The sequence below is a fragment of the Octopus bimaculoides genome, chromosome 6 (assembly GCF_046866305.1).
Source record: "Octopus bimaculoides isolate indiv1 chromosome 6, ASM4686630v1, whole genome shotgun sequence".
Lineage (NCBI taxonomy): Eukaryota > Metazoa > Mollusca > Cephalopoda > Octopoda > Octopodidae > Octopus > Octopus bimaculoides.
Window position 1 is genome coordinate 57,910,889 of NC_142933.1, and position 21,042 is coordinate 57,931,930.

The 21,042-nt window shown below is 39.5% G+C and overlaps 1 protein-coding gene and 1 long non-coding RNA gene across 4 annotated transcripts in view; one reads left to right on the forward strand and one right to left on the reverse strand.

Moving 5' to 3' along the window:
- LOC149135142 (uncharacterized) lies at positions 1 to 18,062 on the forward strand. Its single transcript, XR_016242279.1, has 2 exons — positions 1 to 1,882; positions 15,873 to 18,062. It is a non-coding gene; the product is annotated as an uncharacterized LOC149135142 (long non-coding RNA).
- Positions 17,699 to 21,042, reverse strand: part of LOC106882059 (GATOR1 complex protein NPRL2) — a 41,661-nt gene continuing 38,317 nt past the window's right edge. For all 3 annotated transcript variants that reach the window (XM_089353953.1, XM_089353952.1, XM_089353954.1), the window contains 2 exons: positions 19,298 to 19,452; positions 17,699 to 18,415 (listed from right to left, as the gene is read on the reverse strand). In XM_089353953.1, coding sequence (XP_089210079.1) covers positions 18,348 to 18,415; positions 19,298 to 19,452 — 223 coding nt within the window. In that variant the 3' untranslated portion in view covers positions 17,699 to 18,347. The remainder of the gene's footprint in view (positions 18,416 to 19,297; positions 19,453 to 21,042) is intronic.

Consider the following 21,042-nt stretch of genomic DNA (forward strand, 5'->3'; position numbering starts at 1 on the left):
ATATATATATATGTCTACATAACAGTCTAACAACTCTACCTGTGTATCTATAAACTGTGGGTATTGGGATATGACTACCTACACATATTTCCTATTTAGTACTGGGGATGTTTCATTTATGAGGATGTACTCCTGTATTTGAGTGTTGAGTCCTTCAGGTACTTGGATAAAACGCAGATGTTAAGTTGACCCAGTGTGCCTCCATGTTGGTCTTTGGCATGTTGGTAGAGTATGGAGGACTGTTTTTTGTCATCATATTGTCTCAAATGTTCATTTGGTCTCTCCGCATTTAGTCTCACCTATGTATATCATGTTATTGTCTTTATAAGCACCTTATGCTGTAGATTACATTTCTAGTTCTACAGATAATACCAGGGTTAATCTTACATACCATACAGTTATCATTGGTGCATGTGGTATTCTCAAAGGGGTACACTTCATACACTTGCATGCAGTGTATGAAGTTCTGTACGTTTCTTTGTTTCATAGGGTTCACATAGTGGGGACACATTGTTCATTATCCTAACTAAGTCTGCTATCAGTATGTTGATTTTCACGTTGTGTGACAAAGCTGAGTTCTTAGAAGCTATGGGTTTCATGTAATAAATATATATATATAATATAAATAAAGTTAGATAAGGCTGGCTTATGGGATTACCCTGGGTTTCATGTTCATAAAGTGTTTAGCTTTACAGCGTATCATCAGATCCAAAAACATGTTGGCCTAAGGCCTCATCAGCAAGAGAGCATGTATAGGTATGACTATTGAGTTCTGCTGGTTCCTGTAACCTGAAGGTTTGGATGTATTGTCGCTGATTGCATTTCGAGGTAAGAGCAACCTTATTTGTACCTTACAACTACAATTATTATTATTATTATTATTATTATTATTATTATTATTATTATTATTATTATTATTATTATTCATATACACTCAACAGATTAGGCTGTTGGAAAAGAAAAAATCTTAACAACGGGCTACAAATAGCCTTAGATGCCAAGAATCTTCCTATTGGGTTACAGCAAGTAACCTTAGATGCCAAGTTCCTAATAATACTGTTTTCTGCAGCTGCACTAAACTGGGTTTTATTCCCATTTCCTTTATCCATTTGTTCAGATCATCAGGGATAGCTCCCAATACATTTATAATTACTGGGATACATTTTACCCGCACTTTTAATAGTCTCTGTAATTCAATAGCTAGATCCTGGTACTTTGTTTTTTTTTTCTATACTTCTCATATTAATTTTTTCATCATTTGGGACTATAAAGTCAATTATATGGCTCTTTCTATTCTTTTTATTTACTACTACCAAATCAGCCCTTCTAGCTTCTATTACTCTGTCAGTCTGAATGTTTACTTTACTTTCTAATACTTTACTAGGTTCATGTTCATACCTTTTATCAGTATGTTCAAATTCTAGCTTTCTACATAGCTCCCAGTGGATTGCTCTCCCTAGATTGTCATGTCCTTTCTAGTATTCTTTCTGTGCCAGCATGCTACATTCACTTACTATATGAGTAACACTTTCTTCTTTTGATTTGCATAATCTACATTGGGAATTTACTTGGTTTTTGTCAATCTTGGCTTTTATCCAATTAGTCCTTAATGCTTGATCTTGTGCAGCTAGTAACAAAGTTTCTGTCTCCCTCTTTAGCTTTCCTTTCTGCAGCCATAACCATTATTATTATTATTATTTTCTTTTTTTTTTAATATAAAACACTAATTCTGAATATTCATAATGAAAAGCTATTATAACATTGCTACTAACAAAATTTTATATTTGAATTTCAGGAAATAATTATAATTGTTTGTACAGGAAACATTGATAGACTAGAAGATATTATGGATGAACCAGAGTTTGATATCAATATTACTTGGGTTAGTGTAAAATGAGAATTCATTTAATATATATATTCACTTTTTTTCATTTACTATAGCTTTGGGTAGTGGGTTGGCAGAGTTGATTGAGTGATATTTACTTATACCTTTTATTTACATTGCAAATTTGAACTCTGCCTTGGTCAGTTTTGCTTTCCATCTTTCCAGAATTGGTAAAGCATCAGCCAAAATGCCTTGTATTTCGTTGTTTTTTAATGATCTGAATTTTAATTCTGCCAAAGTCTGTTTTGCTTTTCATTTATCCAAGGTTCATATTAATATTGTGTTTTATCAATATGAGCGGTCAAATATCTTTCTGCAATTCATCACACATCACACCCATTTTTTGTGAGTAGAGAAAAGTAGTTTAGAGGAAAGCAAATTTTTACTTTTGATTATGATTTAGTAAAATAAACAAACCTTGATAAATATTTCATGGCTTAGTGAAAGACAGTAGATTGGTAAAAAAACATTGGAGTGCCAGACAAAAAACATCTTTACATTCTAATTTCAAACCCTGACAAGGTCAACTTTGCATTTCAACCATTAGGGGAGGATAGAACCCAGGACCTTTTTGCTGGGCCTTTGAAAACAGTGAGGAAGAAACCATGATTCATACATTTCTACAGTAGGAAGTAAGATATCAAGTTATCCTCAGGCCCAAATGCTTTAAACACAGTGGAATCTGTTAAAGGGCACTCAGGACCTGGGTGGTGGTGTTAAACCAGGAAGCAGATTAGATCTGCCACACAAAAATAGTTTCTGTGAACCCAACTCGGAATGTTTAGAGTCAGAACCCCCCCCCCCCTCAAAACAGAATTATTATATGTTGATGTTTCAATAATTCTGCCAGTTTGGAGCTTAGTATATATACAGCAGTGCACAGCTGTATTTACATCTTATTGAAAAGGTTAAGAGAGGACAGAACACAGACATATAAGTCAATCAAAGACAGCAATGAAAGCCAAAAGTACAAGAATGTTACACACAATAGGTGCAGGTGTGGCTGTGGTAAGAAGCTTGCTTCCCTCACTACAGTGAAGACGTATTTTTTACTGGCTCCTGGTAAGCGTTTTGTTGTTGTTGTTATTGCTACTGTTATTGGATTTTTTTGCTGTTGAACGAAGAAATTATTGTAGAAAAAATTGTTGAACTGTTTTGTTTCCTGGTTCTACCGGGGAATAATTACAAAAATTATTGTAGTTGCTGGCCATTGCGGCATTTTGTTGAAACATTTTATTTTATTTTTTGAACTCTGAATAGTCTTTCTAGACTATTTTTGTGCCCCTCCCCCTAACAGGGGTGGGATTTGAACATTTTTGTACTCTTTAAGAGGAAAACCTTTTTTATAGGTTTCCCAGTTTGTGTGGGAAACCAATTAAATTTTAAAATTTTATGTTAATCCGCCAACCGAATTATGTCGGTAGAGATAATACACGAACAGTGTACTCTCGCAGAGAGTGAATATAATAGCGGGAAAAAATTCTCCACGGTTGCCGCAGTGGCAACGGAAAATATTGATATAAATATTGAAGAATTAAAAGACATGTTTAAAAGAATGAAGGAGGAGGGTGGTGATGTTACGATATCACCCTCCTCCAGTGTTTTGGACACTGAGAAATGGACCGTAGTGTTTAAAACCTTCTGTCTAAAGGACAAAAGGTTTAAACACTTTGATAAAAATATTATTGAAAAATGCTTGTCCCCGATATGGAAAGATGTGGTGTATATCGCAAGGGGGCGGGCATATGGTACTGTGGAGGTCCGTTTCTCAGAGGAAGAGGTGGCCCGCGGGCATTCTGTGTATCCCCTTAAAACCAAAGAGGTGCTACTGCTATCAACATATATGGGGAAGAGAACTTCCAGCGTGAAAATTAATGAAGTGCCACCGGAAGTCGATCCAAAAGAAGTGGTGGCCGCCCTGTTGTTTAATAGGACGGACCGGATAAAAATTCTAACAGTGACATGCTCTGCCCTGCAGTATTGGCTAGGGAAGAGCGTCACAGTAATTATTCAGGGGGCACAAGAAGACCTTCAGGTACTACCAGGAAGAGTGCTCATGGGCAATAATGTGGCCCTTAGAGTGCAGGTGGAAGGAAGAAAACCCACCTACTACGAATGTGGAAAATTGGGCCACATTCGTGTGGATTGCCCACAATATAAAGAAAAACTGTTGCATGCACAAAGCCCTTCAAACGTGGAAAAAATACCCACTCTCGCAAACACACCAACCCCAACAAGCACAAAAATTCCCACCCCCGCTGTTACGGTGCCAACCCCCAAACAAATAAATGGAAAACCCCAGCCCTCACATACACAAACCCCCACACTAACAAAGCCCCCCCACTGTGACACCGGCTGAACTACTTGTGGCCCCCCCCCCCCAGGAAATAGTATGGAAATGGCAGAGGGGGAGTTTACAATGGTGAAAAAAAAAAAAAAAAAGAGAGCACATACACTATCCCCGTCCATATACCCCACAAAAAACAACACTGACGCAACACAGACACCAAAAAAATCCTGCCCCGCTGACCGAAGAAAAAAGGAAAAAAATTTGGAAAAACTCGAAGATAAACTAGTGCTAATCGAGTACAATACTCGAAGCTTGTACCTTGATGGCGTGGTAGTACTACACAAAACCGCAAGGCTTTACAAAAAAAAAAAAGAAGATCACCATGAAAGATGTGCATGGATCGGAGAAGAGACGTTTAAACAACTGGAGGCTAGGGAACCGAATAGCATAAAAAAATTTAAAAAGCTACCAAAATACTTAGAGGAGGAGAAAAGTAGATGGGCTGACGAGCGTATAACGAGATCAGCTCCAACCTCTCCAGCAAAACGTAAGTAGAACCTTTTCTTCTTTCAAATGGCCTCACTGAACATTGGATGTTTAAATGTGCGTGGTCTGAGTTCGAAGTGGAAGCAGGCATGTTTCCTCGACGACCTCAGATTGCATGATATACATGTGATGGTTGCTACAGAGACCAAGCTGGACAGTCTATGAACCTTCTCGCCTCTCCTGAATGGCTATGAGAAAATCATGGCTCCTGGCCAGACCGGGGGACGAGGGGGTGTAGTGGTACTGATCCGCAATGGCTTGGCTCTGCAGACAAGTACAGTCTTTGTGGACACTGAAGGTGGGCTGGTCGTCCTTGATGTGACATACAGCAGTAAGGCCTTCAGGCTGATCGGACTCTACGTACCATGCGCTAGAGGTTTCCAAACTGACTTTTATCGGCGTCTAGAGGGCTTTCTCGTGATGTCAAAGACATTAGTAGTGTTAGGGGACTTCAACGCTATTGTTGACACTCGCATCGATAGCATCGGCTCGATTGATAGAAAAGTGAACTCACGCCTCGTCGATCTGCTTAAGCGATTTCAGCTGGCAGTCCGTTACAGGCTTGAACATCCGAAAGTGCCAGAGTGGACCTGGATGAGTGGCGACGGAAGGTTCAAGTCTTATCTAGATAGGATAGTAATAAGAATTATAGATAAGCCTAGTTTTACTTGTCCACAACTTGTCCAAGTGTCCTACACTGACCATAGAATGGTTAAGTGTAGGTTGGACGTAGATAGTACAACTAGTAGAGGACCTGGCTACTGGAAGCTGAACAAGACTATTTTGACTTGTGAGGCATACCGTAGTCGGATTAAGGAGTTAGTACAGAGAGCGTTAACCGGTACCGTGGTTAATAACCGGTGGTGGTTCGCCCTCAAAAGAGCCATTCGTTTCGAGTCTATTAGGTTTAGCAAACAGCTAAGACTAGATAGGACTAGAGTAGAAGGGTAGCTAGTTAAGAACTTAGAAGAGGCGCTGAGGTTGGGCTCTGCATCCCACATTCTGGCAGCGAGAATGGCATTGGACCGTCACCTCAAAGCCAAACATGAGGGGTGTAGAGTCCGGGCTAAAGTGAGAGCATTGGGCCGCGAGGGAATTAACGTTGCCTGATGGGCCCACACGGTAGAAACCCAGCGTGGCAACGAAGCCACAATAAGGTCTCTTATTATCGAAAAAGGACGCACGGTCAAAGAACGGGACGAGATGTGTGAGGCGCTTCACGAACACTTTGCCGAGTTGTTTGGGAGGGGCGGGACGCTTGATCATGGTGAAGCCCTCAGGGACTTCCTGACTGGCGGACCGCCTCTCTCGGCAAGGAAGGCTGAGTGCTGTGAAGGGCCAATCACAGCCGAGGAGGTGATCAAGGTGCTGGGCGAATGCCCCGGGGACAAGTCACCGGGTCTTGATGGTCTGCCCTACGAATTTTATAAAAGTATGCCAGACTTGTTCGGACACCTACTGACCAGCGTTTATGCCAACTGGCAGCAGAATGGGAGAATCCCCAAGTCTGCAAGCCGGGGGGCAGTGACGTTGATTAGAAAGGACCCGAGCAAGGGGGACGAGATAGGGAACTTTAGGCCCATAACTCTTAGATCAGTCTAAGGCGTTTGATAGGGTCGACCATCGGTACTTGGCGGCGGTCCTCGAGAAGGCTGGCCTAGGCCCGATCTTCCGTGGTTGGATTGCTGCTTTGTACAGCGACATCGAGTCTGTCAGGTGAACGGGTTCTTTTCGAAACCGTTCAGGATCGAGTGTTCAGTTCGTCAGGGGTGTCCCCTATATCCGCTTCTGTATGTGTTGGCTCTGGAGCCATTGCTGCGGAAGTTGGAGGCACTAGGGGGCGCTCCACTTGATCTATGGTATGGAAGGAGAACTACAGCGTACGCGGATGACATTTCCATCATCGTGGCGGATGAGGGCCAGATTCCAGTGGTGGAAAAGGCCATCAAAAGTTACGAGGCGGTGGCAGGAGCAAAGGTTAACAAGGACAAGTCGGTCGGTTTGCAACTCGGCACCTGGAGGGGCAAGCTGATGGCGTCCAATAACGTTGGGGGGCGTTGGACGCAAGGTCCTGTTAAGTTGCTCGGAGTCTGGATAGGTCCAGATCTCCAGATAGAGAAAAATTGGAGCGAGGTGGCCAGCAAGGTGACCGCTCTAACCCAGACGTGGTCTGGGCGGGCGTTATCATTGCTAGGAAGGGCGGAGGTGGAGCAGATGTTTATAGCATCAGTAATTACCTACCGCCTGACCGTGGTGCCTTGCCCCGATTTGTGGCTGAACAAGTTGGAGAGAATCCTTTTCCGCTTTTTGTGGAAAGGAGGAAAACCACTTGTAAAGCGCTCTGTCTGCTGCCAGAAACCGCTAAAAGGTGGGCTAGGGATGCCTTGGCTGAGGATGCGAAAACTCGCGTTAAGGTTGAGGCACTTCTGGCTTTACCTGGATGGAGAACAGGTGTGGTCACCGCACGTTCGGTTCTTCCTTCCCAAGTTAGTGTCCTTAACGGACATTGGTACATGGATTAAGCAGTGACCTAAGCTGGGAGACTGGCATCTGGAGTGCCGCCAGGCGCTCCAGCTACTCTCTCGGGCGGGCAATGCCGGCAGCAGGAGTTCCACCATGGATTTTTATAGTGGGTTATGTCAGAAGATGCCTTGGGGGGGACCCTAGGCTACGATGAAAGTCAGTTGGTCAGCCTGTTTAGGAGAATGTTCGGGCCGGGGTATCTGGATAATTAACAGAAATCCCTGGCTTGGCAATGTTTCCAAGCGGCGTTACCTGTTTGCAACAAGCTGTCAAGGCACGGAAGTGCCGTCTCGCCGACATGCCCTAGATGTGGGCAAGATAGGGAAACCGTCTTGCACGCATTTGTGGACTGTTCGGAGTTGTTGGGACTGATAGCCTTTGCAGAACAACTGTTGTCAGTAATAGGAAGAGTACAGCTATCAGCTGAGTCTATCATCGAGACTGTACCACCTCCTTTCCTTAACAGGGAAAGGAAGGCCTGTTTTTTCTGCGTAGTAGCCATACTGAAAGAAACAGTATGGAAGGTACCTTTGTCTCTGGCCAGGGGTTGGTTAACTTTTTTAGTTACCACCTCAGTAGTAAGATCAGGCTGGAGAGAAAGTGCCTGTCACGGGATATGTTTACGAAAAGATGGAAGTCTGTGGAGCGCAAGCTGAGTGAGATTGCACCAAATAAGTGAGGTCAATTTGGGAAGCAAAGGTTCTACCAGGATGGTCAGGTGCCTTCCTTCTAGCTGCCTCATTGCAAAGCGCAATGATTTCTTGTGTAATATTTTAAAATTAATTTTTAAATCAATTTTCAATCATATTTTAATTTATTCATAACTTGTAAAATTTTAAAAAAAACGTTTAAGCTTCTTCCCCCTTATGTTTGTCTGTCCTTGTTTGTCCCCTCTCTGTAATGCCTCCAATGGCGAATTTTAATGAAATAAAGAAGCTTGCTTCCAAACCCTATGGTTCCAGGTTCTGTTCCACTGTGTGACACCTTGGGTAAGTGTCTTCTACTTTAGCCTCGGGCTGGCTAAATCTTTGTGAAAGGTAAAGTGTTTTTATATTTGCTTCCAAATAACCATATTAAGATTTATTAAAACTTTACCAACTTACTGAAACATTTGGGCAATTTTTAATTTTAATACTTTGTTTTTTCTTCCATAGAATTGTTGGGCAATTTTTAATTTTGATACTTTGTTCTTTTATTTTTTTCCTATCACTTAACACATATTTTAGTGAATTAACTATCGTATGCTCAGTCAAAACTTTTATAGTATGTCCAACATCATCATCCTCCTCCAATATTTTAAATCTGGGTTTTGTTGCAACCGCCCTCACACCATCTCGCCTGGTTTTGGGCATCCTCCTTTTTTAAACCAACCTTCTCAATCCCTTCCTCCACCTTTTCCTTGATCTACCTCACTTTCGCACTCCATTTACCTGAAATGCAATCACCTTCCTCAGAACATTCTCTTCATCCCTCCTCAATACATGCCCATACCACCTCACTCCAACAGATGTTTAATAAATGTAAGGTGAAGTGTTTTTATATTTGTTTTCAAATCACTGTATTAAGATTTATTAAAACTTTACCAATATGGTTAGTTTGCCTTTTGAACACATTGTATCAGGTATACAGGAACTAATAGCAAGAGTGTTTCCAAACCTGGGGATTCAATTTAAAGACCAACCCTGGATGAGAACATGTGCCATCTTAGCACCAAAGAACGTGGCAGTGGGTGATTTGAACATCAAACTCCTGGATCAGCTGCCTTGTGAGCATTGTAACTATAAGTCAATTGACTCTGTGCTCAACTCCGATGAAGTTGTGAACTATCCCACAAAACTTTTGAATAGCCTGGCACCAATAGGCCTCTCACCTTACAACTTGCACCTCAAGATTGGTGCACCAGTCATGTTCTAAGAAACCTGGACTCACCCAAGCTTTGCAAAGGCATACGACTTACAATCAACATGATAATGCAAAGACTCTTAGAAGCAACCATTCTCACTGGCAAAGCAAATGGTGAGGTTGTCTTCATACCATGAATTTTGCTGATTCCTTCTGACATGCCATTTAAGTTCAAGTGACTGCAATTTCCTGTACAACTGAGTTTTGCAATGACCATAAACAAGGCCTAGGGACAGTCCTTGGACATGGTAAGCCTAAACCTTGCAGAACCTGTTTTTTTCGCATGGCCAACTGTATGTAGGATGCTCAAGAGTCGGCAATCCAAATCATTTGACCAAAAATGTATATCAAGCAACTCTGCAAAATCGATAATAATCAACCATCAATCAGTTGTTTCATACTTGCACATCATCAATCCTCTCATCCTTCCATTTTGATATTACCTTACCAGTACAATCAATCGATATTATGATTCAACTGTATTACTTGCCGGTATTTGTAAATCTATCCCAGATCACCATGTATTTCTAAATCTATTTGTAATTTAAATGTGAACTGAACAGGGAGTGGGATAGGACATGAAACTGTATTTATTCGAAACTGGAAATAACCCCCGGTTTTCCAGGTAATTCAGCTAGTAATCTCCAAACTGGGAACATACATTACTTATGTTCCAGAGATGGTTTTAGACTCTTAAAATTTTTCACATAATGAGTAATGGGGCCCCTAGGGGCAGAAAACCCTCTTTCCTGGGTAAACAATACAAATGATTGCATAACTTGGTTGCTTCATTGGTTCAAGGGACATTACTCTTGATGACATACTTATGTTAATTTCTCTACCTATACTATACTATATTTTATATATATAAAACTGAGGATGTGTGTGCATAGGTGTAAACCTACAAAACTTCTAAAGTTCACAACTAAGTTTTCTCCAAACTGGGAACATACATTATTTATGTTCCAGAGATGGCTTTAGACTCTTAAAATTTTTCACATAATGAGTAATGGGGCCCCCAGGGGCCAGAAAACCCTCTTTCCTGGGGTACGTATGACTGCCCACATGGTCCACACATTGCTTCTGTTCAAACTGGAAAAAAACAGCTACTGAAATTATGTAAGTAGGGTGTATTAAATGGATGAACTGATATAGACTTCAAACATCCTGAGCAACTATTCAATTATTTTCTTTTAGCTTCAGTATCAAAGTCTTCCTTCTAAGCATAGATGAAGCCCATACAAATATTCTTCAGCTATTGATTAAAACCCGAAATATTGCATGTACATTAACCAACTAATTTATGGTGTCTAAGACTGAACCATGTTAGTTAGAGACTGTGTCTTTAATGTGATCTTGCAGAATTGTGTATGCAGAATTGTTTTCGTTTGGGAGCTGAGTTGTCCTTCCAATGGTTGCATGCTGTTTACGTGAAGAAGTGTATGGTTTGAACCACGACTATTGATTCCAAACCAAAATATCACATGACAGTGCTGTTTTCAACTGCTTCCATGTCAACCGCCCACTTACCATGTCATTTCTTTCATGTGGTCTGTTAAGCACACCCACAGGCTTAATTTATCACATAGATGTAGTCCCTGTGTCTCCCACCCACTTTTCCATGACAAGGTTAGGGCCTGAAATCTTCCAAACAGATGCATAACATGTCACTTAGTCGAATTAGCCCTCATTTACTCCACAAATGTTTTGTCATCAATACTACACTTCTCCGTATTGCATCTTTCAACTTAACTGTACCATATATACAAACTATGTCATTTAAATCCCGAGCAATGCTGGGTATCTCAGCCAGTGTATAATAAATGTGTCCAGGGCCTTAAGGGAGGTGAAGTTAGCTGAAACATTGGCCCAGGGCCTGGTAAATATTCGACAGGCTCCTCCTTCAGTAAAAAAACAAAAAAACTGACATAGCTTTCTTGAATTTCTAGAGAACCACCCACAAGGAAATTAGGGATAGAGTGGTTGGTGAGAGCTGTACGAGCCTTGTACAGGGACACTACAAGTAAGGTGAGGGTAGGCAACGAGTACAGTGAAGAATTCAGGATACAAGTAGGGGTTCAGCAAGTATCAGTGCTCAGCCCCCTCTTATTCATCATAGTCCTCCAGGAAATAACAGGAATTCAAGATAGGCTGCTCCTGGGAGCTCCTTTATGCTGATGACCTTGCCCTTGTAGTTGAATCACTACCTGAGCTAGAGAAGAAGTTCCCGGTATAGAAACAAGGTCTAGAATCAAAAGGCCTTAGAGTTAACCTAGCAAAAACCAAAGTCATAGTAAGTAGGAAGCAGACAAATCACAAATCCCCTGCTCAATCTGTAGAAAAGGAGTAGGTAGAAACTCTGTAAGATGCACCTAGTTTAAGCTTTGGTGCACATAAAAGGTGCACAGGCATCATAAATGCTGAACATGTGTGGAAAATAGACTCCAACTACCAGTGGGGCAAGCTAGACGTAGTAGATAGCTTCCGGTATCTAGGCAATAATGTTAGTAGTGGAGATGGTTGTTCTGGGAGCATAGCTGTGAGAATAAGATTAGGCTGGACAAAGTTCAAAGAGCTCCTACCCCAGCTGACAACAAAAGGCCTCTTTCTTAAAGTGAAAGGCAGATTCCTCCTTTGTGCTGTCACTGACCTATTGCCAACCCAAAACAATCTTAAAATATGGGGTAAAGAAAAAGACCCATCCTGCAAGCAGTGTGAAGCACCTCATTGCACCCTGAATCAGGTTCTTGCAGAAATTGCCAAGTGGATTGATCTGCAATGGGTGAAGGCTAATAAACACCAGCCATCACTACCACCACCAAAGGGTATCAAAAGTAACTCCTGCAACTTTGTGTGGGGCGAAGCATCACTGATGTCTATTTCACCTATAATTTTGTAACCATGGGGAAAGGCCCATTGGTGGAAGGGAAAAACCAACTGATATCCATGAAAGAATGGGCCGTTTGGAAAGATGCCACACAAGAGTATTACGGATAGCACCTCAAAGTACTGCACCAGTAAGCCGTGCTACTAATATGGATCAGGAAGAATACCCCCAGGCAAACTGAGAAGACAGGAGGGTGAAATGCAAAGGAGATGCAATGGCTGTGGTAGAGTATCTAGAAGTGAACATGGCATGAAGATTCATCAAAGCAAATTGAAATGCAAAGAGCAACTAGAGCAACACAAAACCCACAGACCTAGTTTTGGGAGTATCAACACTGCTTGTCAGTCATCGGAGGACCAGGGCCAAGGGCCTCTTTTCTCAGCTTGCTCAATGCATAAGAGAAGTAAATGAATCTGAAAGTCCTGAGAGGTTCAAGAAGAAACTACGGCTGAATTTGTCACCAGCAACAGATATGAGATGAGCCCAGTTAGACAAGGACTTAAACATCATCCTGAACTATATTCTGAAGGGTGATGCTACCAGGAAGATAAGAACCATGAGTGGTATACCAGGCATGCCAAAATACCTTTGGTTTGAAGAAAAGGAAAAGCAACAAGCATAACAGTCCTAGTAGGAGGTAGTGTCAGGTAGCAGAATTGAGGAAAGAGCTATGACAGGTGAAGAAAAGGTGGAAAGAAGTGGATGATGAAAATACAATAGCTTTAAACCAACTTACCATGGAGTTATGAAGAAACCTACTCCAGCTTTGGAGAGCAGATTCACTTGGGAAAAAACAAAGAGAAGTTGAGGCAAAAGAAGACCTTTTATAACAACCTCTTCCAGTTCACAGCTGAACTTAAGTGGAAAGCAAAATAGCAGCAGTGCATGGCAACCCCAGGAGATTTCCCTTTCCATTGCCAATGCTCAAACTCCACGTCCTCTTCAACATTGCAAACTTCACTTTGTAGAAAGTGAGGTCGGTGGTGGCGAAAGCTCATGTTTGATTTGGAAGAAGAAGCAGGAACCCTGGCTCTGGACACTCGCAGAGGGCTGTTTTATCCCAAAAGAGGAAAACTCAGCGAGATTTGATTAGTTTTGAGAGATCTCCCTTTTGGACGCTGAAGGGAAGATCTTTTGATTGACATGAGTGTCCAGAAAGGCAGGGTCCCAGGCTACTCTGGATGCCTCAAGCACACATTGTCAATCAGCCATGTCATTAACCCCTTCCCTGGCGACTTTTTGGAGAAAACCTTTCATTTTCAGGCAAATTTCTTTATTGCTTTTTTTATAGTATTTTTAATGCTGATTATGGAAATAATTTGTTTTTATCTGTTTTACTTGAAATTTTATTTTGAAGATACCATTTTCAGCAAAAACAAGATAACTTGTCTTCCCATATTTTTTTTATTTATTGCTTTTTTTTTTTCCAACTTTATCATCAAAAGTAAAGGGGAACTGATATTCCAGGATTTCCAGTGAATGAGAAGCATGGTGGTGGAAGAATCATGCATTTTTTCGACACCAAATTCATCCATCCTCCTCCTCCTCGCTTAAGAGAGAATAGCCATTATCGGATGAGCTTGCACTCTCATCTGATGTATCCAAGCTTCTAAGAGAAGGTTCATACTCATTGTCATCTTCTGAGCTCGACATCTGGGCATAATTTGTTTAAAAAAAAAAAAAAACTGATAGAAACTGAGAATTGACACATAAACTCGTAGCTGTTTTTGAAATTATATGTATTGGACGAGTTTACTCATCACACTCTGAAAAGAGCAAATTGGGTGAAGACCAGTTAACTCATCTTTGCTGGGTAAGGGTTTAAGGAAGCAAGGAGGAACAAGAACTCACTTTCCACTGTATGGGTAGATTTTACCAAAGTGTACCCAAGTGTGCCTCACCATTTTCTCCAAAGTGCATTGGGGTACACCAAGTACCAACAGAAGTAGCTGGTTCATAATATCCCACATGGATTCCCTGAGGATGATGTTCATGTGAGAAGTTTTACCAGAGTGGCAACAATTTGAAAAGGCATTATGGCAAGCTGCACAATATTCATAGTGTTGTTTGTGGTTGCCATGAACCTACTGCTAGAGATAAGAGGGAAGCAACTGAGAGGTCCTGAAATTGATAAAAGCATAGGAAATCCAGTTTGCACTGCGTCCATGGACATAACAGTTAAGGCACCATCAGTCAAAGGGACACATTGGACATTGAGCTCACTGGAAAAGATGGCCACATGGTCATGCCTGAAGTTCGACCCAGCAAAATCTCGGAGCCTGAATGTCCTTAAAGGAAAGCTGACAAATGATATCTTCAACATTCAGGCTCTGGGATACCAACAATCCAAGAAAAGGGAGAGCTGCTTTGGAAAAAATTATGCTTAAGGATATTGGCAATACTCAAAACAGTAAAACCCAAATAAGCAAGTGGCTTAAGAGCAGTTGATAAGAGCCAGCTACTTGGAAAGTTCAAAGTATGATGCTTCATACCCAGTGGCCAGTTTTGCTTTACGACTTTTCCATGACTCAGATAGAGGTGATGGAAAAGCTATGCTGTAAGTTTGTGCAAAGGTGGCTGGGCATTGCCCCAAAGTTAAGGCTCAGTCAATCTGAACAGCAAGACCTCTAAGCTCAGCTCCCAATTTCAATGGTGGAAGAATTCAAAGCCACAAAGCAAGAGCAATCACCACATTGCTAATCTGAAGATGAGAAAGATACACTACAAAATATGGCAGAAAATGGAAACTCTAGGAAGCAGAGATATACTGGAAACACCAGGAGATTGTCAGAGTAGTCAGTCAAGGATGGCTAGAACTTGGCAATTACAACACCAATACCAGGGGCAGGAGAGAGCTCATAGTGCAAAGAATCCATGATTCAACTGAGGACACTGGATGCAGTGGGACCAGGCACTTGAGTGCCCACTATTCTGGAAGGAACTCGGGAGCTCCAACCAGGAAAGACTGTCCTCCCTCCTGTCACCAACCTATTGCCAACCCCGATTGTTAAAGTATGGGGTAAAGAAAAAAAATCATCCTGCAAGCAGTGCAAAGCAACTCATTGCACCCTGAACCATATTTTGACCGGTTGCCCAAGGGAAATGGGAAAAGGCCGATCAAGTGGAGACATGACAAGGTTCTTGCAGAGATTTCAAGATAGTGTGGCTAAATAAATAACAACAACAACATCGTCGCCTCCACCAAGAGGACAGTGACAAAGTTCAAAGATTCTTTGAATTTTACTATGCATTCTCAACAATCATAAAAAAAGTATTGAATCTGCTAGAGGAATATATAGATTCATTCTGCACACATCCCTTCATCTAGCCATCCATATACACAAATATCTGAATGCAAATACCTGGTATATTTTAGAATGAAACGACTATTATCTCTTTATTGATGATCAGTTCTTATTCGGTTGGAAATAGAGATGTTTGAAGGGTCTGGGCTGCTGACAGCTCAACAATCACCCTTGTGATTGTTGGTGGCTCACCCTACCAAGGTGTCAGGTGATGCCCGTGAAGATGCCTCTCAGTCATGCGTGGTAATGTCACAAGCATGTTGAATAGCTTCCGTTGAACCTTGTGGTGTGACCAATTGAAGCACTTATTGTTGAATTGATGTTTTTTCTTTTTTTCTTCTTTCTTTGCTCATGTTTGTGTTTTCTCTGGTTTTGTATTATATATGTATCATACATACCTGTTATATAAGTAATTATTAAATTCAATATATTGTGGGAAGAAATCTAAAAAAAAATTTGAATTTTAAAAGGATTAAGTGTTGGTAGACTATATTTAACAGAATTATAATAAATTATTGTTTGATTTAATTTCAGGATTACAATGAAAAATCAAGGATTGCTGACTGTTACACTGTAAACTGTCGCTAGTTAGCATATGAGCATAGTATTTTCCAAACAGTCCAACTGATTGATTTTAAAAATCAAGAAGCTTTTGACTTCATTAGATCCCATAATAGGCTTACTACCATTTATATGTCAAAAATGAGAAGTGAAAAAAAGTTTCGAATTGGAAATTTCGGAAATTTATACAAAAAACAAAGAAAAACATTGGGATAATGGACATCAAAAAACGAAAAGATATAGCTAGCAACATTTTGGCTGGAACTTATAAATTTCGACTTCACTCTATACCATCGAGATTCACCTTGAGTTTAAAGGGAAATAACTTTGAAATATTATTTATTCAAGGGAAATGTAAGTATGAACACACAATGGGTGAACGTTGTTTTTCAGTTAACGATATCTGTAACCGCCCATATAAGCTATTGAGACACGAACCTCAGAAGTATAAAAATTTCCTTTTCTTACTTACCAAACACACTTTCCAAAAACTTAAAAATTACAAGCGGTTTGATTAAAAAAAAAAAAACCTTCTGCATTTAGCTGTTACGATCAAGAATTTAAACCAAACACTTAACGAAAAATGCCTGCATAAGGAAAAGAAAATCAGTTGTGAAACAGACCCCAAATTTTTTCTCCTTGGTAAAAGAACACTGAACTTTCACAATAACCAATACCTATCACCTGCGCTCTCTCTCTCAGAATAAATAGATGGAGTTGAGGATGTGAAACTATCAACTGCCTGCATTGCTTATCTACAGAATTTTCCGACTTTTTCTAATTGCCAGGAGATAGTGTTGAGAGGAATAACCAACAATACTACATCAGATTAATGACAAGCTTATTTACTCTTGTAAAATAGATGGTCTCTCACCCTGATTCTTGTATTGAGAACATATGGAGTAGGATGATAATATTGAACTAGCAAAGAACTCTTTTTATTTTATTTGAATTTATGCTGCAGAATTTTTTTTAATGACTTAAAAGAAAAAAAAAAATCTCTATGATCAAGCAAAGTTGATCTTGACAGATTTAAACTGAAAATGAAGAGGGACGAAGCTGAATGTTGTTAAGTTTTTAATTGAACAATCTATCGTTTCTACTACACCACAATGATAATAATTTTCTAACATAAGCCCAAGCCTAGAAATTTTGGAGGAGAATAGTCGATTATATTGATCCTAGTACATGACTGGTACTTTATTTTATTGATCCTGTAAGGATGAAAGACAAAATTTACCTTGAGGGGATTTGAATTCAGAATGTAAAAGTGCACAACTAAATACCATTCACTCTTCCATTTCTACTAATGCACATAGACAGACGTCCACAAATTTCAGGCAGTAGTCAAAGTTGATTAGACAATACCTGACTTAGTATTTATTTCACTGACTCTGGAGGAATAATAGGGAAAGCTGACTAAGAAGGGTAAGGGACCTAACTCAATATCGTAAGTCATTTTCGACGAATTTGCCGATTCTACTAGATAACCACTCATAGTAATAATACTAAGAATAGTAATATAAGCAAAAAGAATAGTAATAGTAATATAAACAAAAGGCCATGTCTTTTCAGAGAAGGATATTGTCAAAAATATTTTCTCAATACTTCATTGGTACTTATTTTATAAAAATAAATGAAACGTTCCCATTGAAAGAAGTTTAGGAACTTAGAGGTTTCTTTTCCAAATAAGTTTCAGTTAGCTAAAAATATTTTGCAGGCACTTATAGCAAGCTTATATTTCTTTTCAAAAAAACAAAACATTTGACAAATATAAAAAAAATAAATAATACTAGACATTTTCTTTTTATATTATATATACATATTATTTATTCACATCAAAGAATCCTACAAACATACAATATCATATTTTTCTTTGATTTTTATGTAATGTTACTTATAGCAAAGGAAGGAAAAAATAATGTTTTGTTGCAATATAATTTTCATTTAAGTAATACTTAAGAAAGACCATTGGAAAGACAACTTCTTGTAGTGAATTTAAATAAAAATTTCTAACAGTGGCACATGACCAGCAATTTTAGGATAATACATAAAGAGAAGTAGCTAAATACTGAGCAGTATTTTGTTTGGTATTCTACCACTCCTGATTCTTCTGTTCACTGTCCTAGTAAGGGGGAGATTTGAACTCAGAACATAAACAAATGTAACTAAATACCATGAAACATTTTGCTTATTGCTCTACCAAATCTGCCACCCACCACCCTAGTAAGATTAAACAATGGTTAAAAGTAAAAGAAAAAATTCAACTTAAATAAAAGGAAGAAATGGTAATGAGATGGCAAAGTAATATGTTGCACCTTTTTCTAGATGAAGTATAATACTTAGTAACATAAAAATTTAGTGAAAAAGAGTAAAAAAAATATAGAATGTGAGAATAAACAGTATCAATGTAGAGCTCCAAACTTCTGGCAGGTCATTTGAACGGGTTCATTTGAAATATACTACAACACTGGAATCACTTTCAATAAGTTCATCAAGTTCATTGTAACTCATACCTGTGAAGAAGGAAAAGAAAAGATCCTAGATAAACTTGGTATAGTCAAATATTATTAATGATTTCTTGTTTTGACACAAGGCCACACATTTGTAGGGAAAGGGTGGTACTCATTTTATGAAATTAAAAGGAGTCAAAGTTAAAGTCAACCTTAGTAAAATTTCAATTGAGAATGCACAAGAAGGTAACAGTAAGTGATGATTAGTCAAGCATGCTAATAATATTTATTCTTGTCATCAACAACATTTGTTGCTTGTCATCTCCTCTACTAAGTCTGAGGCAAGAGTAAGGGAGATTCAAAATTTTGAATCTCCCTTACTCTTGCCTCAGCCTCATCATAATGAAGGAATATATTCTCTGATTTAGGTATGAACACTTTATAAACATTGTATCATGTTTATAATGCAGTATTTCTCAGTTTGCATTGGACTGGATGTTCTGCGGCAACAATCCTTGCCTAGAGTCTCGTTATACTTTCAACAGTACTTGTGAGGGAAGTATTACAAGATTGTCAAATTAATTATGCAATCAAATAATCATCAATAAAAGAAGAGTAAATTTCTAAAAATTCTAAAGACTAATTACAATATTACAAATTAGATATATGACAGGGAAAATGGGTATTAGAGGGAGCTTTGAAAATGATGGAATTGGGGGAAAAATGTAAAATAAACATCGTTAAAAAGATTTAGAAATTGTAACAACTGAAGTCTCAGCACTCAAGATGACAGTGAAAATGCTAAACCACTCTTTTGTTTTCAATGCTCATGCAGAGCACCTAGAGATGTTATAAAACTTTTGATGTTCTACTATTTTGGAGTGTGTATAAGGGAAAGAAAGAAAGAAAGAAAGAAAGAGACAAACCAAAAGCAATTTTTCTTACCCATTCGGCCACATATTTCATCATAGCTGTGGAGTCCATTAAAATAGTGGTACAATGTCTGTAGTCGGGGCTGGATGTTGATATTGTGGATCTTTACTGGATATCGATGGATTCGACGGATTAAACCTTTGATTAATCCAAATTGAATCAATTTCCTTGAAAATGAAAGTAATGAAATAAAAAACAAACAGATACAAGACAAAACATCATCATCATCATTTTAGTGACTGCTTTTCCATGCTTGCATGAGTCACATGAGAGTATGCTGGAGCAGAGTTTTCTATGGATGTTACCAGAGGCTGCTTAATGATTAAAAAGAATTCCCCTTCCTCATCTCTGTCAGCTCCCACTGCCTCTGCTTGCAGATGCTTATCCATGAAGGTTGTGTAGGACTGAAGGAAATTGTAACTCATGAAGTAGCAAATACCTGTTTCACTGACATGTACTAGGACCCTCTGCCATCAGGTAAGTGCCTGCAAAAAATCTTTTTTCCAGATGCTGAAAACAGTCCCCAAACTACAATTTCACTCTTCCCAAGTCTACAAACTTAAAGCTGCCATGATCAATGTTGGCACAATGAAAGGTAGGGCTGGTGAGATTGTTGAAATATTAGAGCAGAGGCTTGTAGATGTGTGCAAGAGTTATGATGGAAAGGAGCTAGACAGCTTATGGACAAGGAACATCATTACAAATTCTTCTGGGTGGGCAGTAGTGGTGGAGGGGGCAATGCAATATAAGTATAAGTGATTGAGGTGGTCAAGCTGTGTGGATATGATTGTTAAACTAACATTCCTCTTTGATAATGTAAAAGTGTCATCTCTGCATATGCTCTACACCCTGGGCAGGCAGATGAACAGGACAACCATTTCTATGAACCCCTTTTGCAGATTATCTTGATGATGAAAGACAATGATCTTATTACTGTGGCTGGCAACTTCAAAGGAGATGTTGAGCAGCACTTAAATGGATTTCATGGCATGCACAGCGGGTTATGGCCTTGATGCTAGAAATGGGGAGGGAACAAGGCTGCTGGAGTTCTGTGTCTTGCTGATTTGCAACAAAAACTTCAGGAAACCAACAAGGGACCTAATCACTTTCCAATCTGATTGACACTCAAGTCAGATTGACTACATTCTCTCCAAAAACAGAGATAGGCAGACACTTATGAATGTGAAGTCTTTTCCTCATGAAGAATGTACATCACAACATAGGTTAGTAGTTAGTGGTGTCATATTTATTGCTAGAAGGGTTCAGAAATGCAAATCAAAATAGAAAAGGAGGACATGGAAGCTTAAGGATGCTTTGAACAGTCAGAAATTTAGAGATGTTCTAACTGAAGCATTTGATGAGAAGGAAGAGGAGACAGAGATGTATAACATCAAGGACAACTGGAAATTCTTAGAGCACAATCTACTGAAAGAAACAGACCAAATCTATACCTGTAGCAAAGTTTCTAGTAGGCCAAGTATGACATGGTGGTTGAACAGTGAGGCATACAGAGCCTTAAAATGAAAAGATGGGCTTGGAAAGAGTGGTAAAATAGAGCTTGAAGGAAAGCTAGGCAACAATTTACTTAGCAAAGGTAGAAGCAAAAAGGAGGAGGTTTGCTAGTATCTTACAGTGTGATGATCAGAGATATGAGATGTTTCAGATTGCAAGACAATGTATAAGTAAGAATCAAGATGTCAGAGAGAAGTGTATATGAATGGATAAAGGCATACTTGCACTTACTGACTCTGAAAAGA